The sequence below is a fragment of the Dama dama genome, chromosome 19, assembly GCF_033118175.1.
Source record: "Dama dama isolate Ldn47 chromosome 19, ASM3311817v1, whole genome shotgun sequence".
Taxonomy (NCBI): Eukaryota; Metazoa; Chordata; class Mammalia; order Artiodactyla; family Cervidae; genus Dama; species Dama dama.
Genome location: NC_083699.1, coordinates 10451981 through 10474846, shown reverse-complemented (window position 1 = coordinate 10474846; position 22866 = coordinate 10451981). Strand labels below are relative to the sequence as shown.

At 38.5% G+C, this 22866-nt stretch overlaps 1 protein-coding gene across 3 annotated transcripts in view; it reads right to left on the bottom strand.

The window, feature by feature from the left end:
- The window catches only part of KCNAB1 (potassium voltage-gated channel subfamily A regulatory beta subunit 1), a 453549-nt gene that overhangs the window by 46769 nt on the left and 383914 nt on the right, over positions 1–22866 (bottom strand). For all 3 annotated transcript variants that reach the window (XM_061168184.1, XM_061168185.1, XM_061168186.1), the window contains exons 6-8: positions 22805–22849; positions 20946–20989; positions 13044–13130 (exon numbers count right to left, since the gene is read on the bottom strand). In XM_061168184.1, coding sequence (XP_061024167.1) covers positions 13044–13130; positions 20946–20989; positions 22805–22849 — 176 coding nt within the window. The remainder of the gene's footprint in view (positions 1–13043; positions 13131–20945; positions 20990–22804; positions 22850–22866) is intronic.

The window sequence follows — 22866 nt, the reverse complement described above, 5'->3', positions numbered from 1 at the left end:
ATACAAGTTCATTTTTATTGTTTTCCTGTTTATTTCCTGTCTCTCCTGCTAGAATGAATGTGTCCCTCAAGGAGAGAAATCTTTGTCTATTTTGTTCTCTTGTCTGTCCCACACATCAAGGACAATGTCCAGTGTAGCAGGCACTCAAAAGTATTAGCTGAATATGAATAAATGAATGCGACATGTTTTAGACCTGAGTACTTTTTTTATTGTATCATGTTCTTCTCTGGGCCATCCTGAATATGGTACAATGACATTAAAATGCATTCTATAGGTGTTCTGAGGAAGGAGTTTGCCAGATTGGCACTGTGCTTGAGAAGGGAGTAGGAGAAATGGACGGGAGAAATAAAATTTCATCCTTTTTTCCTTCCCAATTTTTCTTTTCGGTCCCCGTATCTCCCTTTTTTGCTTTCTGTTAAGTTTTGTGTGAACTTATGTCAATTTGTTTTTTTCCTCTTGTCTTACTAGATAAAAACATTCACTTCTAGGGATAATTAAGTTCATTCTATCACCAAACAGACTTCTAGTTTCCATGCTAGTGATACATTTTCCTTTTTTGTCCAAGTGAAAGAGAATATTGACAATTCTAAACTTTCCTTTCCTTTCTATTGTTTCCCTGTACCCACACAGTCTGTCTACTGGCCCTTAAAAAAAAACAACAAAAATGAATTTTATTGTACAAGTAAATTCTGAGTTGACGCCACTAAGATTTTAGAAAATTGTCTAAAAGGATCTCAGTTAGTTATTAATATGGTAAGATTGGTTTCACTGAAGCTAGTTCACACTGGTCATCTTTCAGAATTTAAAACAAGTAAATAAAATCTAGTATAAAAATGCATTTAGAAAGGATGGACCAAGTTCAAACTGCAGAAGCTAAGGTTTTGTGGCTTATAATCTTTTTTAGTATTTGAATACTGACAAACAGTCCCCAAAATAGTGATGCTTTCAAAAGTTCTCAGATGCCTGGGCAGTGTTCATGAGACACAAGGATGTCTGTGTTCCATGTACACATTTTAAACAAGTGGCCAAGGGCCTTATTTTATAATTTGTGAGGACTTAAATCTTTAGCAGAGAAGATTTTCCTGAATTTCCAATTATATTGGACATGATATTTTCTTTTAAAGCAAACAAATTTGTTTTCTGAAACTAACAGAAAAGTTCATTTTTTTCATGAGTAATTTAAGTCAGATCAATTTAAAATTAGGTATTTAAACATATATAACTAGTATGTGGAAAGAGCATGACTCGTGATAATGCAATTATGACCCTGTTTTATTTTTTAATCTCCCACTGCCCCTTTACATTCAGTGGAAAGAATGAAACCTCGACCCTGATGAAAATTCAGGCTGTCTCACAGTTTTTCTGCCCACTCTTGGGTAATGAACAGTCCTGATGTCCTTTTAGATCATAAACACAGCCTTTACAGATATCAATCAAAACTACAAACTCAAATTCCTTTCCCTGTCCCAGCTGGGACATGCTTAGACTAACACCTGCAGCAGAGGGTAATGAGAGGGGGCATGGCTGGCTTCACTATTTCTCTACTTTCTGCCTCTCCTGTGAACCCTTCTCCTACTGGCTCTGGGTGTCCAGCTCCAGCCCCGACTATCCTCCTGGAGGACAGACCCAAGATGAACCCACGCAGGAAATACTCAAAGTTGCCCTCCTGGACACCTCCAGGCAGGGTACACTCTCCTGGCTCTACCATAAAGTAGAGACTCAGCCCACTTCTCCATCTCTAGATTTGCCAGGCGTGAGTCGGCTTCCAAGCCTCTTTACTCCCCGACCATGATGGTCACGCTCTCCACCCCCAACTAGGTATCATGGTGTAGTTTTTCCAGCTATGCCCTTCTCACTAGATCCTCTTGCTTTCAGCCTTTATTTTCCTGAAGCAAGTGGAGGGGAGAGGCACAGAACTCAGAGTGAATTTCCTCTTTGTGGCAGAATGCCTCAGTCGTGTCTGACTCTGTGAACCTTTGGACGGTAGCCTGCCAGGCTCCTCTGTCCATGGGATTTCCCAGGCAAGAATACTGGAATGGGTTGCCATTTTCCTCCTCCAGGGGATCTTCCCGACCAAGGGATCAAACCTGCATCTCCTGTGTCTCCTGCAATGCAGGCAGATTCTTTCCCTGCTGAGTCATCAGGGAAGCCCATAAATGGGGAAGGGTAATTGTAGTAACTTTCTACTGTTAATAACTGCTGCAGGCAGAGATCGGCAGTGGATGCCAACTCCAGGTGGTGAGGAACCAGGCTATACACACGGTCTCGAAGAATCACACCCCAACTTATTTATTCATTACCAAGTCTTAAAGGTACTATCATGGTGGAGAAAACTGAGCCATCATCTTAACCTAGTGATCAACTTTAACATGGCCAATAATGGAAAGTGACCCTCCAGGTCCCCCTGAGAGACACACTAAGATGGACCCAACATGATCTGGGTAATCTTCTTGCCAAAGATGCTTGATCTTAATCTAATCATGAGAAAACAATCAGACAAATCCAGACTGAAGAGACATTCTCGAAAACAACTGGCTGACATTTTCCCTAAAAATGTCATTGTCCTCAAAGAGAAAACAAGGTGGAGAAAACATTTTAGACTAAAAAAGATTAAAAAGCCATGACAACTTAATGCGATGTGGGATTCTTAATCAAATCACAGACTCACCTCCCTCTCAAACAACAACAACAAAATCCTTAGAGGGCAGTTTAGGAAATTTGAGTATGGTTTGTATAGGTAACAGCAGTGTACCAGTGTTAATTTTCGAATGTGATGAGTGCATGATGCTTGTGCAGAGGAATGCCAAGTCTCAGGAGAGAGAAGAAAGTATTTATGGGTGAAAGGTCACGCTGCGAGAGCGCAAGAGGGAGCAAAATAGAGGCAAAACAGCACAGTTTGGTAAATCGAGGTGAGGACTTGGCTGTTTATTTTTTCCAACCTTTCTGTAGGTTTCCGATTTCTTAAAGCATCAGGGGAAGAAAAAGTTGCGGAGTCAGCTCTTGTCTTTTTCCTTTGCACGTATAGAAATGGAGATTTAACATCTCTCTTTGAAATTTTGTTGTGTCTCGATGTCTGGTTGAAACTTCAGGTATGACATCTTACTACGTATGTACACACACATGTAACAGTGACCATCTCAAAATATTTGTACAGATATTACAAATTACTATTAATCAAACATTTCCACTTATGTTATCATCACAACAATCTTGGAAATAGCTAGACAAGGTACCGTTTTTATTCTTCCCATTTTCTAGATGAAAAACTGAGCAGCAGAAACTGAGCAGCTCAAGCAAGTTCACACACCTAAGACTAGTATTCTCATCCTCTGATTGCAGATCCTGTATTTTTTCACTGCATGTATTCAACACCCAGGAGGGCTTTTAAAAAAGCCACTGAGTCTCTCATTACTTCATTTTTACAGAAAGTAAGAGAGAGACTTAAGGGTATTTGTTTATCCCCATTGTCTGAGAATTCCAGATGAGCAATGACACAGGAGCTCATTCAGCTCACTGAATCCGCATGCTCGTAAACCCTGATCAAGACTCTGCTTTGACAGGCAGCTTAAACCCGCAGCCCCACCTATCCGGCCTGAAGAGCTGGACAAAGCTAGTCTCAGAGTCCCATACCCATGTGACTGCAGATCAGCTACAGCACCACGAGGAGCTTGCAGAGATGAATGCCCCTGGGACTGAGGCAACATCCCGTCAGAATGTGGAGGTGACTCTGGTTTTTCAGGGAGATGACAGCTCACACAGAAGGAAGCTCACATGAGTCACAAACCCACGGCCCCAGAATACTAAGCAGTTCTCTTTCCCCCTGACAGCTGGGGTGAGCAGAAACCGTCTCCACTCTATTTTTTCTTAACTAAAAACAACTTAAGGGGGAAAACAAAAACCGAAAGATCACCCTTTCTGAGCTTGGTGGAAACCTATTTGTGGTGAGGACGTAGAACGGGCCTCCAGACACGTGGCCTACATTGCTTCTCCTTTTGTGTCTTACTCATGAGAGCAGTTGTATCTGCCTTCACTGTCGACTGAAGATGTGAGGAAAGGGGAAAAGGGAAAGAGAATAGAGTAAACTGCATAGAGTATCACCAGGATCCTTCTTTGCAACAGGACTTTATTAAATGTGGTTGGGAGTATCTGGCTTCCTGAGAAAGCACAAGATACACCCTTAAATGATTACAAATTATAATGGGAATACAGTTCCCTTTAAAGCCAGCTTGTCATGTATTTTCTGCAGCTTTGGCAATCTTAACTTCTCAGTATCAGTATGTTCTGAAACTCCTGTTCTCTCTGTGGGATCTATTTGGAAAATGAAAACTTGTTAACCAGGGCTCTGCTCTTGATAGATAGATACCACAGTGATCCATGGTCCAAACTCTGGAAATTTTTCCAGTTGCCCTAGAAATTTACTCTGCAAATCTGAGACAGCATGCCAACAACTAAGGGTAGTGAACTCTATACTGTCTGTAATGTGCCGTTTCTGTGTTACTTAAGATGATTCAGTTCTGCTCAAGAAAGTAAGAAATGTATAAAGAAGATAAATGATACTGGGTAGAGACACAAGGAGCTTGTGAGACAGGCAGAATTAACATCATGCTGATAGTAAGACTAAGTGGATTAATAATCTCTGAGTCATGGGGGCCATGGACATAGGAGACAATGTGTGTACTGAGCATTGAGGAAAGGACGATATTCACAATGCATCCATTTACCTGTGGCATGAAACACCAAACAGTCCAGATACACTAAATATATGCGAACCGTACGAGGACTAAAAAGTATTTTTTTGTATGATTTTTATTGTTAAATGTATTCTTAAATCAGTCACCCACTAGTGATCCCCTTCTGGCCTCAAAAATCCTCAAAAATGTAGAGTCCACAGCTGCACATCAAGCTAACTAGTGAGCTGCAGTTAATGGTCAGGTAGATTGGTGCTTGAGTCTTTCTAATAGAGCAAGTGTGCTATTGACCCAGGCACCTTCTGCCTGCTAGTGCAGATATTCAAAAAATGCCAACTGAACAAATGAGTGGATCCTGTTATTGAGTTTTTTTCTAGATACACTTTTGAAAATAAAACCACAGGGTCAAGAGGACCTTTTGACTGAATAGATTAACCCTGGAAAATCTGTAATTGAATAATTTTAAAGGGCCTGGAGGATCTCAGAACAAAATTTCAAGGAGAAAAAAGTGAGCTAGAAGAAGATTCCATTGCTAACTGTGTACCTCGTTTCTACATGGCCTTACCACAGACCTTGGTTGATGTTGCATCATGGCCATCTTCATTTGATTTTCATCACATTATAATTCTAGGATCTTAGTCATCTCCTATGCTCACCTTTGAGAGAGATCCAGAGAAAGGGGCGTTTTATATGTACGTGTGTTGTATGGGGCATTCTAGAAATGGGGTTCATGTTTCTTTCCCCTGCTGTGAGTTAGGTGCTGTATCCACACTGTTAACTCCTTCAGAAATCACTGTATGTGTTACCTGCATTTTCAGATGAAGAGACTGAGCTTCAGTGAGGGTAGTAACTTGTCCTAGGTATACATAGGTAGCAAAGCCAGAATTTAATGCTGTGTCCATCTATGTCCCCCAGATCATTTTACAGAAATATTGTCCTAAAGAGAAGGAAGCTCACAATGGTAGAAACATGAGATTTTTCTAAAAAAACAACAACAACAAAAACACAGGCAAACACCAGACACTGGAAGAACATTGCAATCATTTCCGAATGTTATTTCTTAGAATGAATGAAATCAATTTATTTTTTAATGACATGATTTGATATTCTGTAAAGGCTAAAACATCAGATGAATATCTCTAAAGTAGCAGTAAAACGTTTGGTGAATTCAGTTAAAATGGAAATAAAACTGATTTAGTAAACTCGGAACATTTTTTTTTTAAACCATGGGCTTGGTAGGGTTTGGCTCATCCTCTTAGATAGGAAAATCATTTTCTCTAAATTAATTTCTTGAAAATTCAGCTGTCCCAGCCTTTCAAGCCAGGAGGTTAAATTGATCTGATCAACACCAGAGGCCTCAGAGTATCCTGGCCAGGGTCATAAATGAAATGGGTTAGATAATTTTAATATCTGACATAGTAATCCTCAGGGGCAACTGAACTGCCCAAGAATCATCCCTCCATTCATTTCTGCTCATTTAGGCATCAAGCAGATTTCTGGAGAGAGATCTGGCATCTGGATGCTGCTGTTAAGGCAGATGAGGAGAAATGGAATGTAACAGTGTCCTGGGATTCTCTGCCAGCAATCTATCCTTAATATCACCCTGAAATATGCTGAACCAGATCAAGTACAAGAATATTCACAGATGTTAGGAAACAAAAATAAGTTTTCAAGGAGAAAAATGAAGATGTATCTATTTAACTTTAGTTTCATTCAGCTTAATTCATTCACTAAAATGACTTGTTCGCTCATCCATCTAATCATCCATCCATGCACCCATCCATACAACAAATATTTATTGAGCACTTATTATGTGTCTGGTGTTCTGCTAGACTTGAACTAAAGTTTAAAGACTTCTGTGGTGAAATAGTAGCCACTAGCCACATGTGGTTACTCAGTACTTGAAATGTGGCTGGCCCAAATTAAGATGTGTTATAAGCAGGCATGGAACAATGGACTGGTTCGAAATCCAGAAAGGAGTATTTCAAGGCTGTATATTGTCACCCTGCTTATTTAATTAAATGCAGAACACATTATGTGAAATGCTGGGCTGGGTGAAGCACAAGCTGGATTCAAGTTCGCTGGGAGAAATATCAATAACCTCAAATATGCAGATGATACCACTCTAATGGCAGAAAGTGAAGATGAATTAAAGAGCCTCTTGATGAAGGTGAGAGAGTAGAAAAGTTGGCTTAAAACTCAACATTCAAAAAATGAAGATCATGGCATCTGGTCCCATCACTTCATGGCAAACAGATGGGGAAAAAATGGAAACAGTGACAGACTTTATTTTCTTAGGCTCCAAAATCAGTGCAGATGGTGACTGCAGCCATGATATTAAAAGATGTTTGCTCCTTGAGAGAAAAACTATAACCAACCTAGACGGCATATTCAAAAGCAGAGACATTTCTTTGCAGAGAAAAGGCTGTCTAGTCAAAGCTATGGTTTTTTCCAATAGCCATGTATGGATGTCAGATTTGGACCATAAAGAAGGCTCAGCACTGAAGAATTGATGCTTTTGAACTGTGGTGTTGGAGAAGATTATTGAGAGTCCCTTGGACAGCAAGGAAATCAAAACAGTCAATCCTAAAGGAAATCAATCCTAAACATTCATTGGAAGGACTGTTGTGGAAGCTCTAATACTTAGACCACTTGATGTGAAGAGCTGACTCATTGGAAAAGACCCTGATGCTGGGAAAGACTGAGGGCAGGAGGAGAAGAGGACGACAGAGGATGAGATGGTTGGATGGCATCACTGACTCAATGGACGTGAGTTTGAGCAAACTCTGGGAGCTGGTGAAGGACAGGGAAGCCTGGCGTGCTGCCGTCCATGGGGTTGTGAAGAGTCAGGCATGACTTAGTGACTGAACAACAAAATTAGTATGAAGTACATAACAGATTTCAAAGGCTTATTGTGAAAAAAATGTGAAATATCCCCTCAAAAATTTATATTGATTATATGTTGAAATTTTTCAACATAATGGCTTAAATTAAAATATATTTTTATAATTAATCTCATCTGTTTATTTTTACCTTTAAAATGTAAGCGATAGAAAATTGAAAGTACATATATGGCTTTCAAAATATGTCTATGGAACAGCACTATTATAGAATATTTGCAGAAGATTTCTTCCTTTCTTATGCTTTTTGGGGGACACACATAGGGTGTTTTTCAGGGAAGACAGTGAAATATAAAGACAGAAGATATGATCCGTGGTGGTTAGATAATACTGATAGGTTTGTATGTGTGTGCTCAGTTGCTCAGTCATGTCTGACTCTTCAAGACCCCATAGACTGTAGCCCACCAGACTCCTCTGTCTATGGAATTTTCCAGGCAAGAATCCTAGAGTGGGTTGCCATTTCCTCCTTCAGGGGATCTTCCCAACCCAGGGATCAAACCCACGTCTCTTGGGTATCTTGCATTGGCAGGTGAAATCTTTACCACTGTGCCATTTGAGAAGCCCCATTTCTAGGCTTGGTGAGGGGAGTCATTAAATTTTTGTTCTGAAAACTTTACTTTGGATGCTAAAAATCCAGGTCCAATGTTCTGGAAATGAAAAAGTATAGAAAATTTGGGATGCTGAAATGTTTGCCACTCTGGTATTTCCTGCACTATCATTGGAGGGATGTCCTCGTTTCCTGAATATCAATAGATTCCTGCTGGCACATGGGGACAGTAAAAAAGATGGCACTGAAAGAAGCAAATTCTTATGGAATAGGTTGTTTGACATGAGGATGTTATGGGAATTAAGCAATGCTAACTTTGATCTTGTCCCTCTTCTTTGAAATAAGACATCTGGGTTGTTTTATGTCTGCATAGACCTACTAGCAGGAAAATAAATAAATAATTTGAACCGTAATTAGGTTGGGAATAGCATCTAATGACTTAGGGAGTTTGTCAGATTAACTAGTTTTGGCAAAAAATTCTAAATAAATAAAAGTTAGAGGGCTCAATTCCAAACATTTTTTAAAATAAAAATTTAATTAAAATGTAATTTAATTTAAAACATCATAATATTCTCAGATCAATGAATTTAGTAGCTTTTCTTCTTTCAAAAAGCACTAAAATGGGTCCCTTCTTTTTTCTATTATTCACAAGTGGTACATGGTTTATAAGTTCCTTTCATGACCACAATCAGGCTCAGTCACCTCATCCCTAGAGCAATGAGAAGAGTATGGATGAGTAGTTTGGCCCTTGGGAATGACTGAAAAACCACACCGAAAAACTCCTCACGCAAGTCCCCAGGCACACAAATGCTCTGTGTCTATCCATGTCCAACATGGTTCATGATGGAATTAACTTTCTCTTGCCTAATGAGCTTAAGAGAAGATTTTGAAATATACTTGGGGGATTTATGGAAGTGAGAGACTTAAAAATATGAGTATCATGAAACTCAAGGACCTGTCAGTGACTCTACTGGGAAGAACACAGCAGCATAAAAAAGAAGAAATGGGACATGGGGGTGATTTTTTCCGGTATTGGAAAACATGCCATCAACACCAGATATATATAAGAGACAGATGGCATGGCAGATGCTCCGAAAAAAAAAAAAAGACTTACTACTAGGTGAACCAGGAAAAAATAAACAAGAAGGACAGAGGGGAAAGCACACGAGTTCCCCTCTGTTGTCAAGAACATCTTCCCGTTGCTGTAAAATGTCTAATTGCATCCTACAGGCTTGCACATTACAAAGGCAATCTCACCCTCTTTCTCCCCTGATTGTACTTTTGGAGTTTAGGGCCATTCTTTTGAGAGGACTCATTTTTGTCTACTGGATTTCTAAGGAAGAAAGGAAGGCAACATCTAATTTGATCCTTGATGCTAAAATATTATGAGAATGCTACTGCTAATTTTTCTCTGGTTCAGTTGCTTCCATCTGATATGCAGAACCTAGATGAAACTCACGTAGGTTTATTCTAGAAATGTTCCCACTTAATATCCTTTCATAATTGCCAATCAGGTGAATGGGGTTGGCACTTTAATAAATTTAAATCAAAGTTGTTTAAAATGAGTCTTAGAAAGCTGGTCTGTGTTCTCTCATTGGTTCCCCAGAATTTAATATAGGTTCCTTGGCAAAATTATAAGTTAGGATGTGTTATGGGTCCATGGAATTGACAAGGAATGGTTGAAACCAATAAAGATGATCTACAAATGCTAAGGGTTTACTGTGAAGCACACATATAGACAATAGTGCCAACATATATAGAATTAATATACAAAAATCCAGCAATATGCACTGTTCCATCATTTATATTAGACAGAAATGAATGCAACTGAGCCTAAAATTGCCAATGTGAGTTGCTAAAATAAGAAAAGTATGTGAATAATATTAAGGCCATTGCCAAAAGGAAAAAAAAAAAAACATGTTTGGGAAAGTATCTAGTGATGATTTTGTCACTATATTTGGAGATGAAATTGAATAACTAAAGGCTATTGAGTAACACTGTTTAACAAATAACTACTATAGCTACTATAGGGTTTTCAAGGGTAATTTTGATTATATGTAACATTTACTTTTCTGTATTGTTTTTAGAAACCCTAATAGGTTTCCTAAGGTAGACCCCATTGTACACATACAGTTTTCAGTAATACACACACACATATGATTTACAAAATCATTGCAAAAATGAAACTTAATAACAACATGGAGTCCAGACATAGCTTAGACACTTTTTTTTTTTTTTTCATTTTAGAGGAGAAAATGCACCCAAGATCACCTGGAAATCTCTGTCTATTCTATTCCTTATTTTCTTCTTTTTATTCTATTTCTTCTCTCAGTTGCCCAGATCCATCCTTCCCTCTGTTACAGTTAAGTAGGAAAGACTACAGGTGGAGAATGAGTTTCTAGAGACTAATATCAAACTAGCCCTTCCATCTGGCTTACCTTGGAACAAATAAGTATACTGTTTGAGGATCCACACTTTCTACAAAGCTAGGGAGACATCACAGAGAAGCTATTTCAATCTGGAACGAGTCCTACATGGAGACTTGCCTACCGTGTGTCCCTGCTAAATGCTCCCAGAGGAATAAGCCCTGGGCCGGATGCACCAGCCAGGAGTGGATCTCCCTTTGGCGGGGGAGGGAGAGCAGGCTATATTCCAGCATAACGTGGCTGGTTGCCACAGAGCTATGAAATGCCATGTTCCTTGACCCTATCAACAAGTGCAAATCTCTATTTGACACCCTTTGTTAGACTTCCAAACTTGGACGATAACTCATGATAAAACAGCTTCCTATTCTGCTTTGTGGAATTTTCTGTAAGAAACTCAGAGAAAGTATAAATATTCCCTGATTCCAGCAGAGGCTGGATAATGCTGCAGTTATACATTCTATCAGGCAGCAATCTGTTTGTTTGTGTTTTTCTTAATGTTTTGAAGCTCCCTTCTAATAATGTCAACACATAATCTGTGTTTATACAAGAGTCACCATTATCTTATTAGTATCACATGGTTTGTCTCCTAATTGAGAATATCCTCCTTCCGTAGGTATATAATGCAGATTATAATGTTTTCTGCTTCAGAGACTTCTACTTTATATCCCTCAGATTAAAGATTTATACTTTATATCCCTCAGATTAAAGATAATGATAGAATGGGCAGAATGAGCAAAAAAAAAAAAAAAAAGCTGAAAAATCCCAGATGTTCCTCTATCCTGTACATAGCATAATTGCAAAGGACATTTTTCCTAAGAGGAAAATAGTTCACTAGGCACTTAAGATGGGAAGTAATTTCAGTCTTTAAGAGCTGCCACTACGTGGCATCTTACTTGACAATTATGCTCGCATGACAGCGTCAGTGCTGTTTCAACGTGGCATTAAGAATACTGTGACATCATACTATCCTTGCTATACATACTTCTTACATAAATAAACTGTTTATGATTCACTTTATCAAACACCTATTCTTTGCTTTGACAAAAATATGCATTTTATGTCATTTCCATGGATAATTTCTTATTATCAATTTCCAACACTGATCTTGCTTTATAATAGACTTCTAATTTACTCAAATCAAAACAGCAGAAAACTCTAGCAAAAATTATATAAATATATATTTTAACCATTTACCTGTGGTTGAGAAAGAGAAACATGATAAGGAAAAAAAGTTTCCATACCTTTTTTTTCAGAAATTCAACCTACAGAAACATTTATATATACTTCAATCATTTACAGCTTCCATAACTTCTATAACCCTCTAGCAAGAACAAACTTTTACAGAAAGTGACTTATTACAAGATCCAGAACTACTTTTTGAATCATCAAAATTAAATTTACCTTTAGTGCAATTTTACATTATGTTCTAATTCATTAAAAATTAATAAATCCATGTCATATAGTAAGCCTTGAATAATCAAAATATTATTTTTCCCCTTCTTTTTCCCAAATATCTTCATTCTCATTTACCTCAGGTATGTGAAAATTCATATGAGCATAAATCTCAATTAACTAGAACCTTCCTTTAAATTTTTCCTCCCACACTGTCTTCTTTCTCAATTGGTTCCATAAATAAACACAAATTGAAGAAAACCTGGTTTTAGGAACATTCTGAAAGCTTTCACAGGGAGATGCTTAAATTGTCTTCAAACAGTTGTAACAGAAAGGGGATAAAATACTGCAGCTCCTTGAGACTCAAAAACCAGGTTGCAACAAAGAGTCTCATTTTGAAATAGTCACTCCTATAAAGTCTCTGCTCACCGTAGCACTTAGCACTTATCATCACAGATTGGAAACTAATCAGACCTAGAGTCATTATAAAATAAGAAGACCCTCAGAGAACTCCAAAATAATGATGGCTGGGTTATAAACTCCACTTCCAATTATGTTTATTGTTTTAGTTGATGGAATCACAGGCGTGAAACGAACCTGGAGAAAATGAGTGCCATAACAGCAGGAGCCACACTCCCAGTGAGGGCTGCCCTGGTGGTTCAGCTGGTAAAGAGTCTGCCTGCAATGCAGGAGACCCGGGTTCTATCCCTGGGTTGGGAAGATCCCCTGGAGAAGGGAATGGCAGCCCACTCCAGTATTCTTGCCTAGAGAATTCCATGGAGAGAAGAGCCTGGTGAGCTACCGTCCATGGGCTCCCAAACAGTCGGACCTAACTCAGCTACTGACACACACCCGCACACACACACACACTCCCAGTGCCTGGAGATGCTTAAAAATTAATGAATATGCAGGATGCAGAGCACTAACTTTGCGGGTAAATATTGAAACTGAAAGATCGACTGGAAAGGGTTTTTATTTTTCACATTCAATCAAATAAGTCTGAATATATTTCATTTCCTACCGTGACTGGAATAAGTCATCATGTTAGAATCAATAACTCCAGGGTCTTTTATTAAATTTCTTCACTCACCTTCCATGGGGGTGTTACTGTCTGGTCGATTTGCAAAAACAACATCCACATACTCAAGCTGCAGCCTCTGGAGGGAGCCCTTCAGTCCTGGGAACAGAAGCAGGAAAAAATCTCAAAAAGTCTAAATTAAACATGAGCAGTATTAGAAATTGCTGAAGTTTGCTTTCCTGCAAGAATTTACTTTAAAAAAAAACATTGGATTAGTTTCAAAAAGACATTGAATACAGTGATGTGTTCATTGGCCCCTAGAACCCCTTAAAAATACATCAAGGATTGACATTGTCCCCAGCAAAGAAAAGCCTTAGAACTTTCTCAGCAGCACCAGTGCTATACTGGAAACCCACACTTGGAAATGACCTTTCACAGTGGCTCCTGTGTGGCTGAGCTAGAAGCAAAGTTTAGAACAAAAAAGCAGCCTAAAAGTTTAACTTCTTTCTTTTTGAAACATGCAAGTTAATCTCACATTTTGAATTACTTAATGGGCTCGTATTGTGATGGAGATATATTTATTGCACATCAAAACATTAAAATTGTGTATATCACAAATAAATGACTGACAATTTCATCTTAATGTACACATGGGTTTTAATAGGAATAAAAGGGTTGGCAAATGAAGGTTTCACTCAACATTTTACTAATTGAAACAAAGTTTGGAGAACTTTAAATATAGCTGAGTCCTACCATTTCTACTATTCCCCCTTATTTTGAGAAGAAACAAAACCACTAGAAGCTCTAAAGATTTAAGGGGTAATATAAAGGAGAGAGTTAGAATTTTAAAACAAGTTGAACCAATAATCTATGTCTCAACTCTAACCACTGAGTCACATTCCTATGATTACTCAGAAAAAAAAAATTTAACTTCAGTAAAATTAATACTTCCCCGAAATAGGATGTATTGTATACAATATTATGCAACCAAAAGGATGACAGTGTTCAAGAATTACTTTTTCTCATTTCTAAGAGGCACAGCACTTCCTTATCAGCCTATTTAATTCCACAGGAAGACTGGAGGTTTTTCTCTTTTTATTATAGGCATAAAATTAATTGCATGTTAAATGAGGCTCTTATAAATTTAAATCTGGCATATTTAAATTTGATTTTTCAAACTGGTTTATTGGCCAGCCACAATTACTTTTCTGACAGGAAAATGGAGTGCTTGAATCCAGTTCCGGAAATATTTTTTCATTCATTGAGAAAGGATTGATTGTCTGTGATGGCAGCTTGTTAACAGAAGCCCTGATGAAGAGATGAGGATAGACAGATGTTGTAAGGGAAGGTCTAACGCCTATCCTTAAAAACTGTGGTGACCTTCATGCTCGGGGTATTACCAGCCATCTCAGTGGGCATCTTGAAGTTAAATTTATGTTAAAAAGCATTATGATATGAACCCCCTCTGGAAGCAGTTGTATGTATGGAGGAAGTCAGGAGAGGAAAAGATAACCAAGCAAACAGTCCACCGTGCTCCGCTGTCCATGAGACTCTTCAGGCAAAAATACTGGAGTGGGTTGCCATGCCCTCCTCCAGGGGATCTATCAACCCAGGTCTCTTATGTTTCCTGCATTGGCAGGCAGGTTCTTTACCACTAATGAAGCCCAAATAACAGGTTATCCCAAGGTCTGAAAGGTTGGAAATCTGTTCTCTAGCATGTGATCCCACTTGCTATCCCACAAAGTTATTTGACTTTTTTGGTGTGACTTGGTTCTCTAACCTGTAGTGGAGATAACAATCCTTATAACCTTCAGAATCACCACTCCAGAGAGCAAATAAAATCAGTTGGCAAGCACTTGGTAAGTATAACAGTCTACAGAAGTGAGTTAATTATAACAGTGGTTCTCACATCTGGAAAGGTTCAGGATAAGCGGTGCCAAAGACTAAACGCCAAAGATTTTCACTGGACCTCCTTGTTTGAAAAGGAAGTCATTAGTGACAGTTCTGGCCCATGCCTGGCACTGGAAGCAAAGTTCTCCTTTCTGATGATGGTCTTCTACCTCTGTGTCTCTTCTTAACAGCTTGGCCAGGGCTAAGAGTAACTAGGAGAAAAACTATGACTAACTTGATCCTGTTGAAATGAGGTATGATCAGTGATGACGTAAGTTTTTTTCTTCAGTGTCCTAAACATGTACTGAGTCTCAATTTGATCCTAAAACTGTGGCAGGCTCTGGGTGTTTAAAGATGCATGGATGTAGTATTTATACTTATGGAGCAAACAGTACATATTGAGAGCATTTGTGGGTATAGGTTCATTGTTCAAGGTAATAGTGTGTATCCATAAATAATGACACTGAACTTGATATAATGACAATATTCTCTATATTCAGTCATTCCTCATTTCTCAGTTCTTTCTCTGAAATGCTCTTTTTTCTTATTTTTTAATATTTAGACCAAGAGTCAAGAGTATTCATATAAGAATATAAGAAATGATGGGTTGCATCCTGTCAGTGATCCGCCGAGTCCCTACTCTGACCTTGAATTGAAGTAAAAAGAGGCTTGTGTTCCTAAGAGGCACTGTCCACTTACTTTGAAAATCTTAATCACGTAAAGCCTTGTAATCCATGGTATGACTTTTGGAGTTTACTCCACGTGAGACAGCAGAGTGTTGGTGAGGGGGTAAGGAAATGAGCGTTAAGCCAGGAAAATGATGTTATCAGATTTGTGTTCTGAACTGATACTCGGCTGCTGAGGGTGACCCGTGAGGGGCCAGAGAGAAAGCAGAGAAGGAGACCAGAAGGAGGTCACAGCAGCAGACCTCCTGTGGACCAAGTTGGTGAGAAGTGTTCATGTTCAGGACAAGTTGTATAGGTAGACATAAGAGGACTCTAGATGTGCTGAGTACGGAGTGTGGAGCTGGAGGTATCAAGCAGGACTCTTAGATTTCTGGCCTGAAATGAAGTGACTGTTAGTAAATGAAGCCACAGGAGAAATATATCCATGGTGGGAGCCTTGCTGGGTCTGAGCAGCACATTGGTCAACCCCACGGCGCCCTTGGCAGCTGGATGGGCCAGTCTGGCGTTCAGAGGAGAGGGGCAGGTGCGGGTGTCACAGCTTGGAACCCAGCTCTGGCTGGGTCTGAATGACCCTGCCAATGTCTTTTAGCCCCTTTGGCCTTTAGTATTCTCATCTTTGCAAACACAAAATGAAGCTAGATGACCTTCCTGTTTCCATTCTTCATGTGACTGCAAAACAAATCAGGTAGTCCTGCCTTTTTCTATTTGGATGCTTTAATCTTGTAGCTAAATTGAAGCAACATAAAGGCTTGCTAACAAGTGTCTCCTTGAGAGCCATTTAGAGTTTATCTCCAATAAACAAATAGTCATGTTCTATTTCCACTGAGCAAAAGTTTGTTGAGCTCTGACTTGGGGCCAAGTATTGTTTTAAGTAGATGTGTGAAAATGCATTAACCTTGGCTCCAGAGGAACATCCAGTCCGAACGGCTGATCGTAAGCTAAGGACATGAGTGCTGCCGTGCACTGAATGTACTTGCTGAAGTGCAATTTTGTTTTTGTTCTTAAATCTTCATTTGTTCATTTCTTTTCCTTTTGGCCATTCTGGGTCTTCATTGCTCAGGCGTTCTCTGGTTGTGGCACGCAGGTGCTCCTCTCCAGTCGCAGCGTGCAGGCTTCTCTTTGCAGTGGTTGCTCTTGCTCCTGAGTACAGGCTTCAGAGCATGGGCCGAGGAGCTGTGGTGCGTGGGCTTAGTCGCCCCACGGCATGTGGAATCTTCCTAGACCAGGGATCGAACCCATGTTTCCCAAATTGGCAGGTGGATCCTTAGCTACTAGACCAGCAGGGAAGTCCGAGAAGGCACTTTTGACATTAGCCTGTAACTTGGCACTAACACAGTATCTGTGGGAGTGAAAAAAGGAGCAGGAAAAACGTTTCCTGCTCTCAAGGAAATGTCTAGAAGTTAACTGGAAATTCCTCAGAAGGCCACAGGAGGATAAATTATGTTATGTAAAGACAATAGCTTTCAAGTGACTATAATAAAAAGAAATCAAAGTTAATCTCCCTTTTAGGTTCTGAAGTTTAACAGGAACTGCATTGTTCATAGGGTGGAGCAATTCAATTAAATCTATTTCATAGGCGTCTATAGAAATATGCTCATTTCAGACATTAAGCAGGTTGGCAGGGTTAGATGTGGGTCATGTGTTCACTGTGGCAGGTTTAACTCTGTAGAAATAAGGCCATGAGTAGTTTGGAAATTCTGCAAGGGTTCTATTCAAATATGCTGGGTCATCATCTTCTACTCCTATGGCATATTTGTTTTTCCTGTCAGGCTTGAAAAAAGATGTTGCCTTAAATAATGTACACTGCTTCTCCATTTAATTTTCCAGCTTCTTCTTGTCAGAACTTCAGTCATGATTTGTGCTTCTTAAAAAAGACTGTCCTGTACCAGAATAAGTGGCTACACTTCCCATTATGAAACATGATTATTTGGGGTGGATGATTTCAATTTACCATGAACATGGTACATCAGAAAGGAACCCTGTAGTGAATCCATTTGTTATTCTTTAATTGAAAATTATCACTTGTCTCTTTTTTAACAAGTTCAGATTGTAGGGTTTGACATTTGCCCTTCATTAAAAAGTGTTAAGCGGAGCTTTTTAAAATATTTCTCCTCTCCTACTCCTAAAACAGTGACAGCGTTTTGAATCACATAACAAAACTGTTGCTTACCTGAAAGGCAAATATAGACAGGCACAGCTTTTGCTTATAAAAGCAAATAAACACTTTACTTATGATTACAATTTGATTTACCAAACTATTTCCATTCTTTCATGTTAGATACTAAAGAGCTTTGATCTGCTAAATTTTAACACTGGCACAAATTTGAGTTTAATGAATGTTTGTGGAATGACTAAATTACTAAATAGACTTTCAGAGCCTGAGTGGATCTTGTGATTCCAAATGAATATAGTATAGAATATTCCAAATGAATATAGGAGTATAGAATATATTCACTCCTTCCTTGTGAATCTAAGGAGAATGTTGTTTCTAACTGGATCTAAGTCAAGGACTTAGGGCTTGTTGAAAAGTTCTTTCACAGATTTTTTTCAAAACTGCATTATACCCAAATTAAGCTAATTTTATACTCTAAAAATTAACTTAGGTAGCCAAGGTCATCCAGCACACAGGTGGCCTGAGCTTTACAAGAACTGGACTTCTGTCTCATTCTTCAAAAGTACTTCTCAAATTTAATGCGCATATGAAACTCCAATCTTGAATAAAGTCACCTTCATCACAGGACAAGTCCCAGTGAACCCTGAGGATAATGATTTGTAAACCTCTTCAAAATTTATTTTGGGTCTAGAAATCTCATGTCCCTTCTTTTTTTTCCTGTAAAATTCACTCAATTCCCTAATTTCAGTCTGCCTAGAAATATCCTTTGAGCTGACTCTCCTGCACTCAAGAATATTTTCATCTTTGGCTGACACTGTAAACTGCAAAATAACACCATCAGTAAGAACATTATAATAATTAATCCCAATTCGTCTTCAATCTGAAAAATTTGAAGTTTTGTATTATTTTGAATCTGGGTCAGCTTGAATTTCAGTTGAACTGGTTTATCCATCCTGACAGATTAGTTCCTTAAGAGAATTCCCAACTTTTTTAAAGGGGGAGAAAATTTAAGGTATTTCTATTAAATTGTATGAGGCTTGAAGGAACCTGACTTAAAAAGGAGAGAAAAAGAGTTCTGAAATTATTCATACACACTGGTACATATTAAAGCAATGGAGATTCAGTGAAAAGACAGTAGCACAACTTCTCTATTCTTTTTCTCATCGATTTTCTATTTCTTTGTTGATTGCTATTGTAAACCACTTTCTGAATCTCTTTTGGAATCAATTAGATCAGAAAGAAATGAAGAGCAAGAACTTTCTAGGCAGCACACTGCCACCACATCTGTTCAGCTTGGTACACAAGCTGAAGACTTGGATTTTTTCTTGTTGACAATCTTTGTGGTAGATGACATACATCATTGGGGCAAATACTAGAGCAGGAACGGTAACAGTTTGGGGAGGAAGGCTGGGTTTGACTGTACAACGTCAAACTGGACATGTGACCTGAGAAGGCATTTTGTGTGAGTGAGGAATTTGGAAGCTTTCTCAAGAGCTAGAAAGTGGTCATTCATTGTGGCAGTTTCAGAATGTTACTTACTTAGTGTCCTTATCCATAGAAGGAACACTAGTAGGTGCATTAAGAATGATGATGGTGATGATGATGTCAAAAGTAACATTTACTAAGTGCTTATTATATGACAGACACTGTCCTCTATGTGAATAATCTAAGTTCAATCCCTGAACAGTGACCTTGTGAGGCAGGATATTTATAGCCCATCTTATAGTCCAGGAGATGAGCCTAACTGAGATTAAGTAACTTTTACAAAGTACCCCAGCTCATAAATGACAGAGTTGGAACTTGAACCAATGTTCATCTGATTTCAAAACCCAGATGCCTATAAATATACTAAAACCAGTTAGTGATCAATACATATATTTTTGTGCTTATAAGTAAGTGTTTGCAGGTAGACAGAGAAGTCAGTATAACTAGAGGGAAAAGTAAGGAAGGATATGCACTGGATTGTGAAACTATGGAATGGGATGAGGTGAGCAAAGGGAGGAATTTATTTTTTTATTTTTATTTTTATTTTTAAAGTAGTGGGATTAGAGTACATCTTATGTTTTTTGGGGTGACTTTAGTATTTCATAAGTGAGATTAGTTTTAAAAAGGAGAAAAATCATTTGTCTCAATGATTAATTATGAATAGAAAGGTATAAAAATCTTGAATTTTTATGAAACAGTTCATGAACTAGTGTAAAGAAACATGGCAGCCCCTTTTAACATTTTTTTCATTTATACTGATACATACCACAACATTGATGAAATTTATGCTAAGTGAAAGAAGCCAGTCACAGAATAGTACATATTATATAACCTCATTTATATGAAATGTCCAGAATTGGCAAATCCATGGAGACAAGAGTAGGTTGATGGCTGCCTGGCCTGTGGGAGAGGGTAAGGAGGGGATAAGAAGTGACTGAAGTAGGTATCAGGTTTCTTTTGGGGGATATGAAGGTGTTTTAAAATGAAAGTGTCAGGGGAGTGTAATCTCCTCGGTTCTGTCACGTCTCAACAGAAATTTGAAGCGACGGACATTAAAGCCTTCGGCATGTCACAGCTCTCGGACAGTGCTATAGCTCCCTAAGTTTTATTTAGAAAATAAAGGAAAATACATCCTCGAGGTGTGGGGGCACGCCAACCCAAAAGACACGTAGAGAAGAGAGAGAGAGAATGTGTGCGTGCGCGCAGGAGAAAGAGAGACCCCCGCAGCCCTTTGGCTCCTTTTTACATGTTTTTTCCTCACCCCTGGGCCTGCCCTGTGTAAACTGGGCTAGCCAGGAGTGCTGTTTGTCCCACCTGAAGTCCTCACTCTGCTCCTTGACCTGCCTTTGTTCTATTTTCGCGGGCTTTTCCCTTCCTTGTCTTTTAGCCATCGCCATTCTGGACTCCTGTTTCCTATTCTAACCACCTAACAGAAGCATGGTGATGACTGCATACCCTGTAAATATTCTCAGAGCCAATGAATTGTACATTTTAAATGGGTAAACTTCTATGGTACATAAATTATAGCTCAATAAAGCATTTTAAGAAACCTTATGGAAGTGCTTTATTAATGTTAGCATAGTTGTAAAGAAGAATGCTAGAAAATCGAGTCATTTTCTTTTGAGTTCTCATTCTCCCCTGTATATTACTTCACCCCTCAGGAAGAAACATAGGGTTGATTGTGGCTCTCCTCATAGAAAAACTTTTCCCCCTTCCAGTGTGTTTTGAACTTATTTGGTTGATACGTTTCTTGAATTGGCAACCCACAAACGAAAATAAAATGGTAGCAGCAGTACTCACCTTCAATAATATGTTTTCTTGACAACCCTCTTTCTGTTTCAGCTCTGAGAAGAAAAAGAAGCAAATGACTTTGAGTGGGGTGTGCTTGTTTAAAAATCACTGTTTCATAAGTACAAAAGAATAATCATTCTTGACTGAATTTTTAATGCTATTCCTTGTTCTTGGCAAGTCTGTACCACTGCAGGTTGGGGAGAGAAGACTGGTGGGCAGTACATCGAGAGGCTTTTCTTTGGAGACCCCCAGAGATGAATTGACCATCACTGTCGTCATACCATGTAAATAACAAGTCAGCCATGTATGCCTGTCCATATATAATTTGATACTTGACAAATGGCTCAACCTTCCCACTGTATTCTTAACCAATCCTAAACCAAACAAAAACAAAAAATAATGACATCAGTTTGTGAGCTTACTATAAGATTGTTAGGCTACTGATAGCATTGACTTTTCTGAAAAGGGAAGTAAATTTGAAAGTGCCTTTTGTCTTTCAAAAGAAAATGAACAGCTATTTTCTTTTAAAATGTGATGTACTAAGTCTTCCTTAAATTAGTTTCCTAACAAGAAAAAAACCTTTAACTAGGATTTTTGCCTGCCAAGACCATTTTCAAACTCTAGACAATTAGAAAGAAATGAATCCTTGAAGTTTTAAAGCACTGATGAATTCTTTCTTTAACATCAATACCGTTGGCAGCCCCTTTTTAAAACACAGTAGTCTATCATTCACCTTTGGTGATTTTATATCTTTTAAAAGTATATTAGATAATATTGTATGTAGTACTCCACTACATACTGGTTCTTGCAGATTGTCATATTTCCCGTTTATTTCTAAATTATAGGCAAGGTTTTCAGTTCCACTGCAAAAGCACCAAGCAATGGCACCATGAATGAGAGTACACACAATGTAAACCTACATTTCTTACAAGTACCACTGGTTTTATTTTTTAATAGACTACAATAGGAATAAAAATCTAAAATCCATGTTTCTATCTTCATATTCATCGTAAACAAACTCAAAAACAACAAAAAAATATGAGTGTGTGTTTTCATTAGAAGATTCCCCTTCAATTTTATCTTTAACTGTTTTGTGTGAATTATAGTGAAGTAAATAAGGTTTTGTTTGTTTGTACTTGTCTTCTTTTTTTGTTGAGGCTCCATGAAAATCTTTGAGATTTCCATGAAAAGTATATGAAATAGCCTGCTATTTTCTCACATGTTTGTCAAAGAGGCCAGTCTCCTAAGACCTGCTGAATAATGTAAGCACCATTTCAAACACCAGTTGGCCCATCAGAAGCCAATTCAACTTGGGAGATTTGTTCTGTATCCCACAACAGGGAGAGGACCACTCTTTCATTTAACCTGACAGAAAGTGATACAGGCAGCTTCCTGTTATTCTTCGATGAGATAGTCCTTTTGATCAGCATTTTCAGAGCCCTCTGCAGAAATGATCAGAGACTTACATGTGGGGCCAGGAAAGATATTTTTATCACTGTTTTCTGTAGAAGTCTGAGTTTTGGCAGATTTAAGTAGCTTTTCTTCTGTGATGCTGTGTGCTTATTTTCTTTGCCTGAAATTTGAACTCTATTTTGGAAATGGTTCTAAGTATGAGGTTGGTATTTGAAAATCTCCATGAATCACTTAGTAACAAGTGACCACATGCTTTGCACTAAACTACTTTGAGGGTATCTTGCTAAAATTGAATCGTAGGCTAATTGCTATTTCCTTCAAGTAAGAAAAAAAAAATCTTTCTTTCCAAACCAATTATTTTAGTATGTTAGATGTAAAATGGTTGCCTAAAATGATCAAAGCATGAACTACTAGTTGTTTCCTGTCGAGCAGAGAAGAAAAGACATTTGACTTACTTTCCACCCCAGTAGAGTTTGGTTGTTATGACCAGGCTGGACCTCCTATATGTTGAACAAAC